This window comes from Ursus arctos, unplaced genomic scaffold (assembly GCF_023065955.2).
Source record: "Ursus arctos isolate Adak ecotype North America unplaced genomic scaffold, UrsArc2.0 scaffold_16, whole genome shotgun sequence".
Taxonomy (NCBI): Eukaryota; Metazoa; Chordata; class Mammalia; order Carnivora; family Ursidae; genus Ursus; species Ursus arctos.
The window spans coordinates 25,491,124-25,507,919 of NW_026622830.1; the positions used below are offsets into that span (position 1 = coordinate 25,491,124).

Below are 16,796 nucleotides of genomic sequence, written 5' to 3' on the forward strand. Positions count from 1 at the left end.
TCCTCTGCCAGTAAAGGCCTGTGGCAGCCCAGAGTCCAGGCACCCGATGGAATAGTACACTGGCATCAGAAAGAAAATACACAGGAGTCTCCACGCTCTAGAATGCTAGTCAGCCACGGACTCATAGGGGTGGGAGGCTGAGGGAGGGGACTGACTACAGGGGAGCATTTGGGGGGCGATGGAACTGTTCTGTATCTTGTCTCGTCAGGGCACTGCATATTAAACCCACAATGAGGGGCACCTGGGTGGCACAGTCGGTTAAGCATCTGACTCTTGATCTCAGCTCAGGTCTTGATCTCAGGGTTGTGAGTTCAAGCCCCAAGTTGGGCTCCACACTGGGCGTGGAGCCTACTTAAAAACAAACAAACAAACCCACAAAGAGATACCATTTTATATATATCAGACACATGAAAATTAAAGCAGATAGTCACAAGTGCTGGGAAGGACAAGGAGCAACCAGAGTTCATCCTGTGCTGGCAGAAGCTTTACTTCACATGGCCACCTCCGAGAACAACCTGTGATTATCTAGTAAAATTGGGGCTGCACATACTCAAGGACCTAATGGTACCAGGTAAGAAATTCTTGCTCATACATGTTCTCCTGGAGCCAAGTACAAAAACGTTCATAGCAAAAAATGGAAACGAACCACTATCAGGAGAATGGAATACCACACACTTCTCAGAGCAGTAATAATGAATGAATCACAGCTACAAGCATCAATCTGGACAAATCTTATTACATAAGGTTGAGCAAGTAAAATCAAATTGCAGCAGTGGGATTCCATTTATATAAAGGCACAAAATCATGCGGAACTTTTTTTTTTAAGACATATACATATATGAGAACTGTAAAGAAAAGTCAGGAAACAACAAACACCAAATTCAAAACAAGAGCTAGCTCTGCGGGAGGGGGACACAAAGCTTGTAAAGATATGGAGTATGTTCTGTTTCTCACACTGGCTGTGGGGCCCATGGGTGTCAGTTCTATTGCTGCTTTTTATACCTTGCTCATATGTAACACTTATTCTTCCTATGAGTTCAATATAAACTTGAAGAAACGGTTTTTATTTCAATTCAACAAATGCTTACTGGACACTGGATCCCATGGCACTGTTGGGAATGTAAAACTGAAAGGGACATCACCCCTCATACCGTTTTTGGGATCAAACAGAAAGCACGAAAGAAGAAAGGGCCCGAGGAAGCACGTGGTACCTTGATTTTGGCGCCCAGCATCTCGGCAGCGTCCTTCTCCCGCCGCAGGTCCTCCATCTTCTTCTCCTTCTCCTTCAGCAACCTCATCTTCTCCTCTGCAACCAAGCTGTGGTCCTCTACAATGGCCCGCTTCTCAATCTCCAGTTTTTCTTGCTGTTCCCGCCAGTAATCATCCTTATCATCCCCTTCCTCCTCACCCTCTTCTCCCTCCTCCTCCTCCTCCTCCCCGCCCCCACCACTGCCACCACCTTCCCTCCGCTTCTCTCGCCTCTTCCTCCTGCCAATGGACCGTTTTTCCAGCTGGGCCTTGAGCCGAGCAATCTCTTCCTGGAATTCTCGAAGGAGGGCATCTTTAGGGTCCTCGTTGACCCTTGGCTTGTTCTTAATGTTTTTGGCACGGTTGGCATATCTCAGAGTGGTCAGAGTCTCTTCTACATTGTACGAGGCAGGTCCCACGTTGGCTACCATCACAGTTTTAGCATTGCCACCAAGAGAATCCTGGAGGAGCCTGGTCAGCTTTGAGTCCCGATATGGAATGTGAGTGCTTTTGCCGTCCACCAGGGCAGAGATGACATTACCTAAGGCTGAAAGGGACAGGTTGATCTTGGTCGCCTCCTTCAGTCTTTCTCCTTGTGCACCAGTCTTGGCTTGCCGTTCGCTGCCAGCAAGATCCACAAGGTTCAATTTCCCTACGCGGATGTGGTTTTCTCCATCAAGGCCCACCTCACTGCACTCGATGGTGATTACAAAAATCGCATGAGAGCGTGAGCTGTGCTCATTCATGTTGGTAGCGCCAACGGAGCGGTTCTGGTTCCCCACGTTCATCACATGCTCTATTTCCTTCACGCTCTTGGTGACAAAGGAAGACAGGTCTTTCACGTACACGCCAGTGTCAGGCCTCTCTTTGAGCTCAAGCCTTTTGGTCTGATCCTTTGAGAGCAGATCTCGGATCTCCTCCTGGTAGATCTCCAAGTAAGAAGCCCTGACCAGGTACTGTTGATTCTGGGATCGAGAGATATGGGTGAAGATGTGGTCAAATGAGTTAGGGATGACCCCTCTTTTCTCAGGGTCACCACGGACTCCTTCCATCGTGTAGGTTTTCCCAGTCCCGGTTTGTCCATAGGCAAAAATCGTCCCATTGAAACCCTGCAAGACAGAGTCCACGAGCGGTCGGAATGTCTCATCGTAGAGTTCAAACTGCTTGGCGTTCCAGTCATAGACTGCATCAAAGGTGAAGGTCTTGGGCATTTCATGGGCCACCCCTTTGGGGTTCTTCACTGACACCTGCCCCAGCTTCACGTCCACATCCACCACCTTATCATAGGAAGCGGCCTTCTCCTTGCCGTTCATGGGCCGACAGCGAACCACCACCCTGACTGACTCCGAGCTTTTTAACTTTGACATGATGAACTCTGACCGGGTCAATCTTGAGGGCTGTGAATCCGAAATGTCTCAGGATGCTAAGGTCCTAGAAAAAAAGCAAAAGTAAGTAAGGACAGTACAGTTGTCACTGAGGGTTGCTCAACGGCAGCCGACACACCCATGTCACCCGCATCCGGCTAACCTTCTAATGGCTACATGAAACAGCGGTAAGGCACACTGTATTTCTATTTTTTTTATAATATTTTTTATTATATTATGTTAGTCACCATACAGTACATCCCTAGTTTTTGATGTAGTGTTCCATGATTCATTACTTGAGTATAACACCCAGTGCTCCATGCAGTACGTGCCGTGCCCTCCTTAATACCCATCACCAGCCTTTCCCAGTCCCCCACCCCCCTCCCCTCTGAACCCCTCAGTTTGTCTCACTGTATTTCTTCACGGGATCTTAGCGAGCTTCAGTGTGAAAAGTACACTTTAGTCCACCAGTAGTGTGAACGAGCCTGTCCTCCCTCCGACTGATACTTTATGTTATACTCCAGGAGCCTGGATAATCTTCTGTCCTGTTGACCTACCATAACCTCTACAGAGAGCAATTTAGAACTATCTATCAATAACTTTTGACGGAGCAGTTGTATTTCTCAGAATGTATCCCACAGATACAAGGATATTCGTTGTGGCGTCATTTGTGGTAGCAACAGACTGTGGGCCACCCCAATTCCCATCAAGAGGGGGCTGACTGAATAAATTAAATATATATGTAATAACATATATAAAGTGGAGTTCTGTGCAGTCACTGAAAAGAATGTGCTAAGCTAAATGTAACCCTAGACTAAGATGCACCGCTAAGTGAAACAAGTAGATGAGGAACCGTGTGTATGGGACAGTTAACATGGCGTGTAAGCACGCGGACATAGCATTCAGGGTTATGTTTGATATGCAAAACAAGCTTAGAAGTATGCATATCAAAGTGGTAACAGTGGCAGCCTCAGCAGGGGAACTGTAGGTCAAGAGAGAGAGAAAAAACTTCACTGTAGGCTCGTTTGTACTGTTTGATTTTCCTATTTTGTGCCAATAGTACTCTTCCACTCTAAAATCATAAACTACGGGCTTCGGCAGAATGTATGCAAATGAATGAGGATGTGGTATAATACATTACATAGAAAGCACTTATTCAACCAACAGAATGAATACAATCTGAATGCAAATTAGAAAATAAGTGTTAAAGTTTTTCTTAAGTAGGGGCGTCTGGGCGGCACAGTGGGTTAAGCACCGGACTCTTGGTTTTGGCTCAGGTCATGATCTCAGGGCTGTGAGATCCAGCCTCACGCGGGGCTCCATGTTCAGCATGGAGCTCTCCTCTCCCTCTGCACCCCCCTTAGATAAACAAATAAATCTTTAAGAAAAAATTTTTTTAAGTAAAAACAAAAAAGAGGCCTTCATTTGGTGCCGGAAAACTCCGGGAAAGGAAGAGTAAACGGGTCCTTTGGGAAGGGGTAGCAAGCAAGCAGGTCAGAGTGAAGAGGTGCATACGAGGACCCCAAATTCCTAAAACCCTCACTGTGGGGGTGTTTTTTGGTTTTAAGTAAGTGATTATCCTGTTTGTGGATTCAGTGACCTCTTCAGTGACAGGTCCCTCTCCCTCACGTGTTCTCTAGCCGCCCAGGTCCCTGCCCACAAGGCAAGTATTATTCGGTTTTTAATCTTCCTGGGCTAGTTAATGCATAGCAAGCAAATATGTATTAACACATACTTACCCCCTCCTTTTTAACACAAGCGTAGAATGTTATTCACAGTAGTAACACAGTGTCCCGCACCTTGCTTTTCCTTACTAAACCTATCTTGGCATTTGTTCCCTCAATAAATACACAGCTGCCTTATTCTTTATGACAGCAGCAAAATATCCCACTGCATGGAAGCGTCATAATTTATTTAACCACATTCCTAGCACTTAAGCTGTTTCTGATATTTTACTGTGAAAAAACCAGGCCCACATCCTTTCACATGCGGGAAAGTGTATCTGTAAGATAAATTTCTAAGTGCAACTGCTGGCTCACAGGATATATGCATTTGTAATTTTAATAGCCACTCAGGACAGTGCTAACAATTTCTTTTCAGTTGTGAGGGTGACCTATTCCCTGCCAACAAAGGAGTGCGAGAATGTGAGGCAGTGATGGGCCAGGCTTATGTGCTGTACGGTAATAAATACACAGTCAATATGTTCTCCCGTTAAGCTTTTATAAAAAATTCTGCTAAGCACATGGAAACATGAAAAGTTACTTTTTATACTTCTCTAGCTGTTACATGTAATAAAATAATGTCTAGAGTGAAGAGCTGGAAGACCTCCAACCCTCTTGGAACCCATTTTCTATAAAATTGGTAAAACAGGGGGGCGCCTGGGTGGCTCAGTCATTAAGTGTCTGCCTTTGGCTCAGAGCGTGATCCCAGGGTCCTGGGGTCGAGCCCCGCATCGGGCTCCACGTTCCGCTGGAAGCCTGCTTCTTCCTCTCCCACTCCCCCTGCCTGTGTTCCCTCTCTCGCTGGCTGTCTCTCTCTCTGTCAAATAAATAAATAAAATCTTTAAAAATAATAATAATAAAAAAATAAAATTAAAAAAACGTTAAAAAAACAACAACAACGTGAGGGGGCGGTGAGTGGAGAATGCGTCAGTAGAGAGACCAATTTTTCTGCATTGCATACCCCTGAAGAGGCAGAGCTGTCCCGCTTTTACCTATGTGGCCCCAAGCCTGTTTAAAAAAAAAAAAAGCCTGCAGCAGGGTGACCTTGATGTTCAGGGCTTGTGTTAGAGCACCGTCTAATTTCTGAGCTCTCCAAAACGATAAAAACAAAGGAACGATAATGACCTACAATTATGTTTAAAATGTTTTAAAAAGAAGGAATTCCCAAAGCCTGTGTCCCCTTAATTAAATCTCAACTCAGAACGCAGAACACCATTTCTTTTCAGAACCCACCGAGCTCGACTGAACTAGTCATGTATTATTGACGCAGTACTTCAGGAAGATGGGCTAATTTCATTTCCTGCCACCAGAGCTTAAAAACTTGCTCTGGGTCCTCCTCAAAGGAGAGGGTTTTCTTGGAAGGATGCCCTGACACTCTTTCTTTACTTTATTACCTTCCTTACCCTCCTTCTAGCCGGTCTAATTACAGTGATAAATCTTTAAAGGAACTCACAGCATTGCCAGGAAAGAAGCAACCACAGGTCAGCAGCTTGTCACCTCCATCCTGAATACCTTTTCTGTTAGAACTTGTCATTTCAACATTAACAACCACAGTCTGAATGGCCACTACACATGAAAAACCGAGTTTCTCCCCAACTTCACCTCTTTTGTCCACTGAGAAAGTCAGTTACACATTTCTAATGGCAATGACACTCTTCCAGATCATTCTCCAGCTCTTACATTTGGATTAATGCACCCTCACTTTTGCTAGTTGTCACGGAGTCTTACCTCAAATTCTAGAACTCAGTGTGGATTGGATTCTCACTATTGCCTTCCTATAGAGATTCTAAGACAGAGGTCACAAACTGGTCACATTCTACCTGAAGCATTTTATTTGGACGATTTAATTTGTTTAAAAATTAAAGCCTCAGCAATTCCACTTCTATGGTATGCGTATGTCCTAGTGAAAAACCTTTGCACACGTACACAAGGAAACGTGGACAAGGATGCTTCCTGCAGCATGTTAAAAAAGAAAAATGGGGGGCGCCTGGGTGGCACAGCGGTTGAGCGTCTGCCTTCGGCTCAGGGCGTGATCCTGGCGTTATGGGATCGAGCCCCACATCAGGCTCTTCCGCTATGAGCCTGCTTCTTCCTCTCCCACTCCCCCTGCTTGTGTTCCCTCTCTCACTGGCTGTCTCTATCTCTGTCGAATGAATAAATAAAATCTTTAAAAAAAAAAAAAAAAGAAAAGAAAAGAAAAATGGGCTGGGGCGCCTGGGTAGCGCAGTCGTTAAGCGTCTGCCTTCGGCTCAGGGCGTGATCCCAGCGTTCTGGGATCAAGCCCCACATCAGGCTCCTCCGCTAGGAGCCTGCTTCTTCCTCTCCCAATCCCCCTGCTTGTGTTCCCTCTCTCGCTGGCTGTCTCTGTCAAATAAATAAATAAAATCTTTAAAAAAAAAAAAAAGAAAAATGGGAAACAACCTAAACATCTATTTTCAGGGGAACTGAAAAATAACATATGGTGTAATCATATCATAGACACTATACTATTCAGTAGGTAAAAGAAGTGCATTAGAGCAGGGGTCAGCAAACTATAGCCCATGGGCCAAATCTAGCCCACAACCTGTTTTTGTAAATAAAGTTTTATTGGAATACAGCCATACCCCTTGTTTACATATTATCTATGGCTGTATTAGCTATAAAATGGCAGGGTTGAGTAGCTGTAACAGAGACAGACTGGCTCACAAAACCTAAAATATTTACTGCCTGATCTTTTACAGAAAAAGTCTGCCAACCCCGAATTAGACTTATATATATTTACATGGATAAATAAGCAGGCTGAGTGAAAAAGCAAGTGCAGAGTGATAATTATGATTAAAAATTTATAAAACAACATGGTGCTCATGGAGTTGCATTTATTTATATGTAAGTAGTAAAACATGAGATAGAAAGATATACAACAATTTACGATAGCAGCTGCCCAAACTGGGCAGGGCGAGAGGTGGAGAATGGGATTAAAAATGGGAAGGGTATTTCCATTTTTTCTGTAATATTTTATCATTTCTCTTTTAAAAAAAGAAAAGAAAAGAAGAAAAGAAAAAAGAAAAGAAAAGAAACGAAACAGCGGGGGCGCCAGGCTGGCTCAGTCGGCGGAGTGAGCAACTCTTGATCTCAGGTGTTGCTGAGTTAGAGCCTCAGGTGGGGAGTTAAGGATACTTAAAACAAAAAGATGGGAAAGGAGGCTTGAAAAAAATAAGAGTAAATATTAACAGCGTTCAATCCTGATTGTTTCTCATTTTATTCTCTGAATGCTTAAAATTTTCTCAAAAATGTTTCCCCCCCAAAAAAAACAACCACCACCACCCCCACCACCGATTTCACATTTTAAAAACACCAGGTCTTCTGCTTCTCTTGAAGAATGGAACTATCTAACAGCCCCTGGCCTGTGCCCTAAATGGGAGCTGAGAAATAGCTGCCTCTTTGGAGGACCTGACTTCTCCAATCCTCCCCAAACCCACTCCTTACTGTCTCACTCCCAGCATGCTTTGCCCATTTGTACTTCCTGCCTGGCTCCTATAGGCGTCTCTGTCCATAACCGAATTCATGTACACATGATCTCATTAGAAAGGCCTGCCATGCTAGCCCATCTTTTTAAATGACATTTACCAAGGTTCTGTAATGACACAGAAAATGTTTATCATAAATGAAAAAGCAGTTTACAAGACTGCATGCAATCACAATTATATAACAATAAGACACATCGAAACATCAACAGTGGTCGACTTGGGGTGATGGGACTAGAGGTGATTTCCCCTGCTTCCTCAACATTCCTGTATTTTCCAAATATTCTTTAATGGGTATGTGGTATCTTCAAATGGGAAAAAAATAAAAGCCTGGCAATTTCCCGCAAACAGGCCTGCAAGGAGCAGCGATCTGCAGGCACACAGAGCACACACTAACGCATCTGTAATCAATGCATTCCGACGCAGTGTCTGTAAGATCAGACCAGGCAACCACCTGCCAACTGCCTGGCCTGGAGTTCAAGGACTCAGACTATCTGGAAGGCAGCTGAAGCCACGGATCACGTGGGCCATCCGAAAAAACGCTGCAACTCTCAGGCAAGAAGATAAAGCAACTCCCTATTAAGCAGCCGAAAACCACTCCCATTAAGCAAGTTCCTCTCGGGGGAAGCGGCTGCTTCTACTCTGCACCCACCTCATCACCATCAACACCACACTCTCACAACTGCTGCTAAGTGTGCTGAAGTACCAGGGCTCCTTGTTTGCGATCCCTGAGCCACCCCAAGAGAGCAAGTCCCATTCTGGGCCTCTGGTTCCCAGGATGGCCAGTGATCACAATGGGAGTTACACAATTTTCAAAGCAGGATTATTCAGCTCCTGTTGAAAATTAACATCACAGCCCTGCAGAACTTTTTTTTTTTTTTAAAGATTTTATTTACTTATTTGACAGAGAGAGAGAGAGAGAGCCAGCGAGAAAGGGAACACAAGCAGCGGGAGTGGGAGAGGAAGAAGCAGGCTCATAGCGGAGGAGCCTGACGTGGGGCTCAATCCCAGAACGCCGGGATCATGCCCTGAGCCGAAGGCAGACGCTTAACGACTGCGCCACCCAGGCACCCCTAGCCCTACAGAACTTTTAAGAGGACACTGGATTTGTGTTGAGGGAACAGCTCTGTATCTGCTTATATATGCATAAAATATATTTGAAAGGCTATTCATGAGCCAGAAAACAACATTGGTTGCCTTAGGGCTGTATGGTGAGGGCCAAGAGTAGGAGGGAGACTTTGCACGTCTACCCTTTAGATCTCTTAAGTTTTAAATTGTGGGAGTATATTGTGTGGTCAGAAAAATAAAATTAGGGGAAAAAGGAGATGGAAAAATTTCGTGAAATTAATTAGTAAACTAATATCCAGGTGTTAAAACTCATTCTTTTCTTCTTTTCATCTATCCAGTTTCACTGAACACCATGAATATAAGGTAATAAAAATGTCTTGGGACGCCTGGCTGGCTCAGTCAGTGGAGCGTGCGACTCTTGATCTCAGGGTCGTGAGTCTGAGCCCCACGCTGGGTGTAGAGATAACTAATAAAAATAAATAACTGGTTTTTTTAAAGGAAAAAAAATGTTTCAATTGATGAACAAAGGGCCCTAGGAATAAAAGTACTTATCTCAGCTTTCTCATGAAGTGTCATAAAAGGACTTCCATGAGGTCTACGGTAATGGCATCTTTAACATTCTAATATCATCGCAGCCTGTCATGTAGCCTCAGCCCTAAAGGCATTTAGAGCAAAGATGTCAAAATACCAGACTAATAAAACATAGTTTGTTGTTATTACAGGCAATGTTTACAGCCAGATAGTTGCGCAAACGTCTAAAAACCTTCACACTCTCTCTTATAGTACATATGAGAGCCACAGCTTCTCAAACTGGAAAAGACTATTTGAGAAGAGTTGAGTCATCAGTATCTTGAATCAATCAATCCATTGAAATGTAATGCTCAAAATGTTATAATCCCTTGAAACAGCAACTCCATTTCTTGGAATTATTCTAAGGACATCATTTAAGGACATCAGTAACTGAATATACGTGCAAGATGTACATACATGTTTATAATTATTACAGTACCATCTCTGACCACCTAAATACTTACCAATAAAGGATTGGTTATGACACATCTCTACAATGGGAAGTTATGCAGTCATTAAAGTGGCAATACACCTCTAGGTATTTACTTATAGGAAGATGTTCATGACACTTTGTTGATGCAGGCTACCAAACAGAAGAGTTAATATAACGTGATTTATGTTTATATGTGTACGTGCGCATGTGCAGAGAAAGATGTGGGGGAAATGGTGTAAAGTCATGGTTAAAAGCGTGAGCTTTAGTGTTCAACAGGACAGGGTTTGCATTTCTGCACTGCCGCTTAGCTACAAAATCTTGAGAAAGTTACATAAGTCATAGTTTCTTACATAAAATGCAGTTAATAACACCTACCTGAAAGGACTAGTCTATGGATTACGTAAACTAATAAATGCTCAATACTTAGCCTAGTGCAAGATGTGTAATGAACACTCAGGGAATGCAAGCAACATTGATCTCGGGAGTGAGCTTACAAGCAATTTTTTTGCTTTCTTTGGCCTTTTTGATAGGTGCATATATTTTGTTTCTTATAATCAAGTGGGAGAAGAGCAAAAAAGCTATTTTTTCTTTGGGGGAAAAAAGTCTAGCACTTTGATTTCAGGGCTAAGTGTCCTAGGAAGACAGGCTACTTATCTGGAAAGAAACCTACAAAGGTCACATACAAGAAACATGAACAAATAAATTCTTGTCCTGAATTCAAATTGGCGCCAGGCATGCCCTATCATTTGATAACCCAAACAGGCAAGGAAAGCATTTAGCTAGGGGGGAAAAGAGGGAAAGAAATCCCCCCCCCTTTTTTTTATCCCATTGTGAAACATTCATAAAATACATTCATAAAAATATATTCAAATCTAGAGGATACTTCTCATTAGAATCAGTGTGGGTCTGGGCTTTTGTTGTATTCGATAGTCGCAACTCATTGCTTATCAAGAGTGACTCCTGGATGGTTCAGTTGGTTAAGCATCTGCCTTCAGCTCAGGCCATGATCCCAGAGTCCTGGGATCGAGTCCAGCATCGGGCTCCTTGCTCAGCAAGGAGCCTGCTTCTCCCTCTGCCAGCCACTCCCCGTGTTTGTGTGTGCTCTCTCTCTCTAACAAATAAATAAATAAAATCTTAAAAAAAAAAGATTAAAAAAAAAGAGTTTAATGTATATTCCTCTTCTAATCCTCAAAATCACCTTAGGAGGCATAGGTATTAGCCTTATTTTAAAAATAAGAATGGGAGGTTCAGAGAAATTAATTAATTAGGTCTCACAGCAGATAAGTGGAACAGTCAGGATTCAAAACAGGGATTATCTTATTTAAAGACCTACGTAGGACTTTATTCTGAACACACATATGTATATGTACATGTGTGTATCAATATATGCATAGATAAAAACAATTCAAGCTAGCTAGGTAAGTATACAGTAAACAAGTAATCTTCTGCCTACCCCTTGGGGAGATACTCAATGCAGATGCAAGCATTAATGTATCTGTATTGCTCTCCCACCTTTCTTTTCTTTCTTTTTTTTTTTTTTCAACTCAAGTGGAAGTATACTATGTACCATTCTCCATCTTACTTTATAGATGTTTGAGGCAATTTCTGCACCACCTCCCCCTTTCAACAGCTGCGCAGATATCATGGTATGGTTGCTTCATAACGTTTTTGATGGGGCACCTGACTGGCTGAGTCAGTGGAGCGTGCAACTCTCCATCTCAGGGTCACGAGTTCCAACCCCACAGTGGATGGAGAGTTTACTTAAAAAAAAAAAAATTTAAATTAATGTATAACGTACTTGATTATTCAACTACTGAGGGACCTTCTCATGGTTTCCGGTCTTTTGCTACTGCAAACAATACTGCAGAGACTATCCTGAGCATAAACTTTAACTACAGGTAGGAGTAAGGAGCAGGATCCATTCCCAGAGGTGTAAAAGCTAGACATGTTCCTTTTTTGACAGACGGTGCCATCTTATGTCCCACTCCCCCGCTGTCTCACTAACCCCTCCCACCAGTGCACCTGTTGCCCACACCAGTCCAACACACAGAACTTATGCTCTCAACCACCACAAGGCTATGAAGCCAGAAGAGCCTTCCTGCCAGGAACTTCTCATTGCATGTACTAATCCAGGAAAGAAACAAAGTTGTTTCCCTGCTAAAAATGTACACTCTGTTGATGTCAGACACTTAAATCAACCAAATATAACATTTGGCTCTTGACTGGGGCCCTTTTTGGATCTTTTTTTTTTTTTAAGATTTTATTTATTTATTCGACAGAGATAGAGACAGCCAGCAAGAGAGGGAACACAAGCAGGGGGAGTGGGAGAGGAAGAAGCAGGCACATAGCGGAGAAGCCTGATGTGGGGCTTGATCCCACAACGCCGGGCTCACGCCCTGAGCCGAAGGCAGACGCTTAACCGCTGTGCCACCCAGGTGCCCCCCTTTTTGGATCTTGATTCATATGAATCAACTTATAAAATGTATGAGACAATCAAGAACATTTGAATACTGGATATTAGATGATGTTAAATAATTATTATTACTTTTTTTTAGGTGTGAAAATGTTGTTCTTTAAAGAAAGTTCTTACTTTTAGGCATACACACACAAGTGTTTTCAGATAAAGTTACATGCTGTCTGGGATCACAATAAACCAGAGCGGGGTGGGATGGATGGGAGCTTATTGGTAGAACAGAAGTGCCATGTGCTGGTAACTGCTGGAGGTGGGTAATGGGTTCACGCTTCATTATACTATTCTATTTTTATGTATGCTTGGAATTTTCCAAAACGAAAAAAAAAAAACCAAACAAACGCCTTCTGACCCACGGCTTTTCTTTTTTTTTTTCTTTTTTCTACTTTTAGGAAATTTTTAATTGTGAGGGCGCCTGGGTGGCTCAGTCAGTCAAGCATCTGCCTTCAGCTCAGGTCATGATCCCAGGGCCTTGGATCGAGCCCCGTGTCAGGCTCCCCACTCAGACCTGGGAGGTCTGCTTCTCCCATTCCCTCCGCCTGCAGCTCTCCTTGCTGTGTGCTCTCTGTCAAATAAATAAAATTTAAAAAAAAAGAAAAGAAATTTTTAATTGTGGTAAATAAAATATACCCTCTTAACCATTTTTAAGTGTACAGTTCAATAGGTGTCAATTACATCCACATTGTTGTGTGACAGATCTCCAGAACTTTTTCATCTTGCCAAACTGAAACTCTATACCTATCAAACAAAAACTCCCCATTTCCCCCTCTCCCCAGCTCCTGGAAACTACCACTCCACCTCCGTGTTGTAGCAGGTGACAAGATCGCCTTGTTTTTTAAGGCTAGATAATAACCTATTGTACGTATATGCCACATTATTTAATCCACTGATCTGTCCATGGACATTTGGACTGCTTCCACCTCCTGGCTATTCTGAATAATGCTATAGTGAACATGGGTGTGCTCAATAACTTTTCTTTTTTTTTTTTTAAGATTTGTTTATTTATTTGAGAGGGGGAAAGAGTGTGGTGCACGAGCAGGGGGAGGGAGCAGAGGGAAAAGGAGAGAGCAAATCTCGAGCAGACCAGGACCCTGAGATCATGACCTGAGCTGAAATCAAGAGTCGGATACTTAACTGATGGAGTCACCCAGGTGCCCCTCAATGACTTTTCATTTTAATCAGACTGCCTTTCTGCTGGATAGAGAGCCACAGCAAAATCTACATTTAAAAGAGGTAAGTGGCCTGGAATAATGAGGGATAGATTCAGGCACACCTGAGATTGAAACCCAGTCCTACCATCCCTCACTCTGGGGCTCCGCACAAGTTCCTTCACCCCTTTCAGCCTATCTGCTGTCTGTAAAATGGGAAGACTGCCAATACCCTGCCTGCTGCTTGGGGCTGTGTGAGGATCAGAAGAGACAAAGCATTACAGTGCCTGGCCCGCAGGAGGTGCTTCTGCCCTGACCCAATTTAGAGGAGAAAAGTCCTGAGACGGCGAGAGGGAAGTAACATGGCACACCAGGTTAATAAGTGGCAAAATACTTAGAAACCAGGTCTGCCTGGCTCCAAAGTTCATGGCCTTTTTTCCACACCAGCCCGAGATATCAGTCATCCGGTTGTCTCTTCACCTTTTTTACCATTTCCAGGCACCACCTGTATTATTATTTACTCAAGGTTTTTGTTTAAATCTATTTTTTAACCCAAATTTATTTTTAAAAGAAACTTTGTATTACTAACATGAATAGGAAATCAGTACCACTTACTGTAAATAGAAGGTAACTATGAAAATAAATATAAGGACACACAACAATGTTACTCAATTCTAGCTAGATACTGCAGCTTCCCTAAGGACTGAGGTCTGACCTCTCTTGGTTAGAAAGCCAGCTCAGCAAGTGTTCAACAGAACCAAGCAAATACTCTCCGAGACATAGTCAGAAGAAGAACCAAAGGAGCTGAAAAGGGAATAACGCTCGGCGCACCTGGGTGGGTGCAATCGGTTAAGATTAAGCCTCAGACTCTTGGTTTCACCTGAGGTCGTGATCTCAGGGTCCTGAGACTGAGCCCCGCTTGGGCTCCATGCTCCATGCTGAGCATGGAGTCGGCTTTGAGTTTCTCTCTCCCTTTCCCTCTGCCCCTCCCTCCCCCCAAATAAATCAATACATCTTAAAAAAAAAAAGGGGGGAATAACGCTCACATGCCGTTCAATGTAATTTAGGCTGTTGTATTTGAGGGCCACCGAAAATCTTCTCCTGTTCCACCTGGTTTAACTCTGCAGCATCCCACCACATCTAGATCCCCAAAATCAGAATCCCATTTTATCAAAATTTCTGGTGATTCATGTGTATGTTAATGTTGGAGAAGCTGTGCCTACGTGTGCTACCCCCTACAGTAAACAGTTCCCAAAGTCGGTGAGGCAGAATTTCCTACAAATCACAGCACTCATTTTAGTTAAATGATGAGGGAAATACTTCTTCAAAAACCCTCTCGGAAAGTCCACCGTCATGGTTCCCTGTCCACAATGGTACGCGCGCTCTCGCAGCTCACGCAGTGCACAAACCTGACAACGTGTGCACAGCGTTTCCGGTCAATGTCGCCAACCAACAGCCCTGCAGGGAATGGAGGATTGAAATAGGCCCCCGTTCTGGGTCTTACACATTGGGAATTCTGTATCCAAAAGAAAAGTGGATTAAGGAGAAGCAGCAAAGAAGGCTGAGAAAAATTACTACAAGATCCTGTGATATGTGAATTAGATCTCAATAAAGTTTTTTAAAGTACTTTTAGAAGCTCCTAATAAAATTTTAAGAAGGAAAATATACACTTCTTTAGAATTTTTTCAAGTTCTAACTTTCCCCAAAGCATTTATTTAGAATTGTTCTCTTATGAGGCTGAGAGAGAAGCAGAGATGTTCATTAGAGCACTATATGTGATTATAAAAAGCTGGAAACAAACGCCCCATGCTAGGGACAGTTTACCATAAACATGGAAACATGGTTATGAAATGTTAAATGAACATTTCCAAACGGAAAATGAGAAATCCGCTTTGAGTGCATCTATCTAAATACATATCTGCAAGTAGACAAGTGTGCTGAAATTGAGATAGGATACCATTTTCACAGGTAATCCCTCCCACCAAATTGTAATAATGTCTGCTTTTGCAACTTTATTTAGACACTGCCTTGTTAAGAACATTATTGAAGGAGGCTGCCTTTATAATTAAAATTTTTAACAATTAAATCATCTAGTTAAAAGAAATGGTCAGAAATGCAGACAAAGGCATTTACGCAAAGATAATCATCAAGATGTTCTCTGTAGCATTATTTATAATATTCAAAATTGAAACTAGCCTAAATGACAACAATAGGGGAAATAGGTAACAACTGTGCATCCACAAGAAAAAAAATATATTTAGGATACATTTGCCTTTGGATGGTAAGATGTTACAGAGATTAGTTCTGGGTGGTAGGGCTTAAAGTGAATCTTTTAAAGCATTTTTTTAAAGATTTTATTTTTAAGTAATCTCCACACCCACCGTGGGGCTCAAACTCACCACCTCGAGATGAAGCGCCGCACGCTCCCCCGACTGAGCCAGCCGGGCGCCCCAAAGTGAATCTTATTTAATCTTCTCAGGACTTTCCTCATTTTTCCTCAACACAAATTATTTTTATAATCAGGAAAAAAATTCTATTAAAAAATGCTGGGAAATAAATAAATAATTTAAAATGCTGGCAACTGAAGAAATAAGGAAAGAAAAACACGATATATTTCTTAGGCTAGAATCTGAGTCGTTACTGCAGATCTTGCAAAACCAGTAACTATTTCCACCAAGAACTATCTTCTTGCGGTTATCTTAAGTAACCCGAACTGATAATTCATTCTCACCTGAATGGAATCTTTTGTGATTTACTAGCTAGATTTTTTTGCTTAGGTTATTGAAATGTGTTATAAAGTAATGATTACCGCAATCTGCTATACTGCTCCGGACGGTGCTATGAGCTTTTAGTTTCTATTTACTTTATTCCCACCCAAAAGCCTCAAAGCAAGCAGTTCCCGGAACCACGCTGAAGGTGATATGAAGGACCCCAGAGTAGGTAAGAGCCTGTCACGTCTCAACTCGCAACAATCTCCTACAATTTCTAGTTCCCTTGGACCCTCTTCCATTTATACACCATGTCCCAATATGACAAAACGCACGTGCTGCAGATATCTTGCCAAACACTTTAAAAGGAAAACCACACCCACCACAATGATCACTGGGTGCTCTCTAATGCAAACCCTGATTTAAATAAATCAGCATACTAAAGATAGAGCTGCCTGTGTGTGTAAGACCTCAATGCCTGCAGTGTGACAAAGTGAGGAGACACAATGTGTCACCATGACTAACTGAGCCTTAAACAAGAACATCCCGAGCTGCAGTGCAGA

The 16,796-nt window shown here is 42.8% G+C and overlaps 1 protein-coding gene across 1 annotated transcript in view; it reads right to left on the reverse strand.

The window, feature by feature from the left end:
* The window catches only part of KIF3B (kinesin family member 3B), a 38,778-nt gene that overhangs the window by 15,813 nt on the left and 6,169 nt on the right, over positions 1-16,796 (reverse strand). Inside the window, exon 2 of the mRNA XM_026503262.4 lies at positions 1,212-2,679. Coding sequence (XP_026359047.3) covers positions 1,212-2,615 — 1,404 coding nt within the window. The 5' untranslated portion in view covers positions 2,616-2,679. The remainder of the gene's footprint in view (positions 1-1,211; positions 2,680-16,796) is intronic.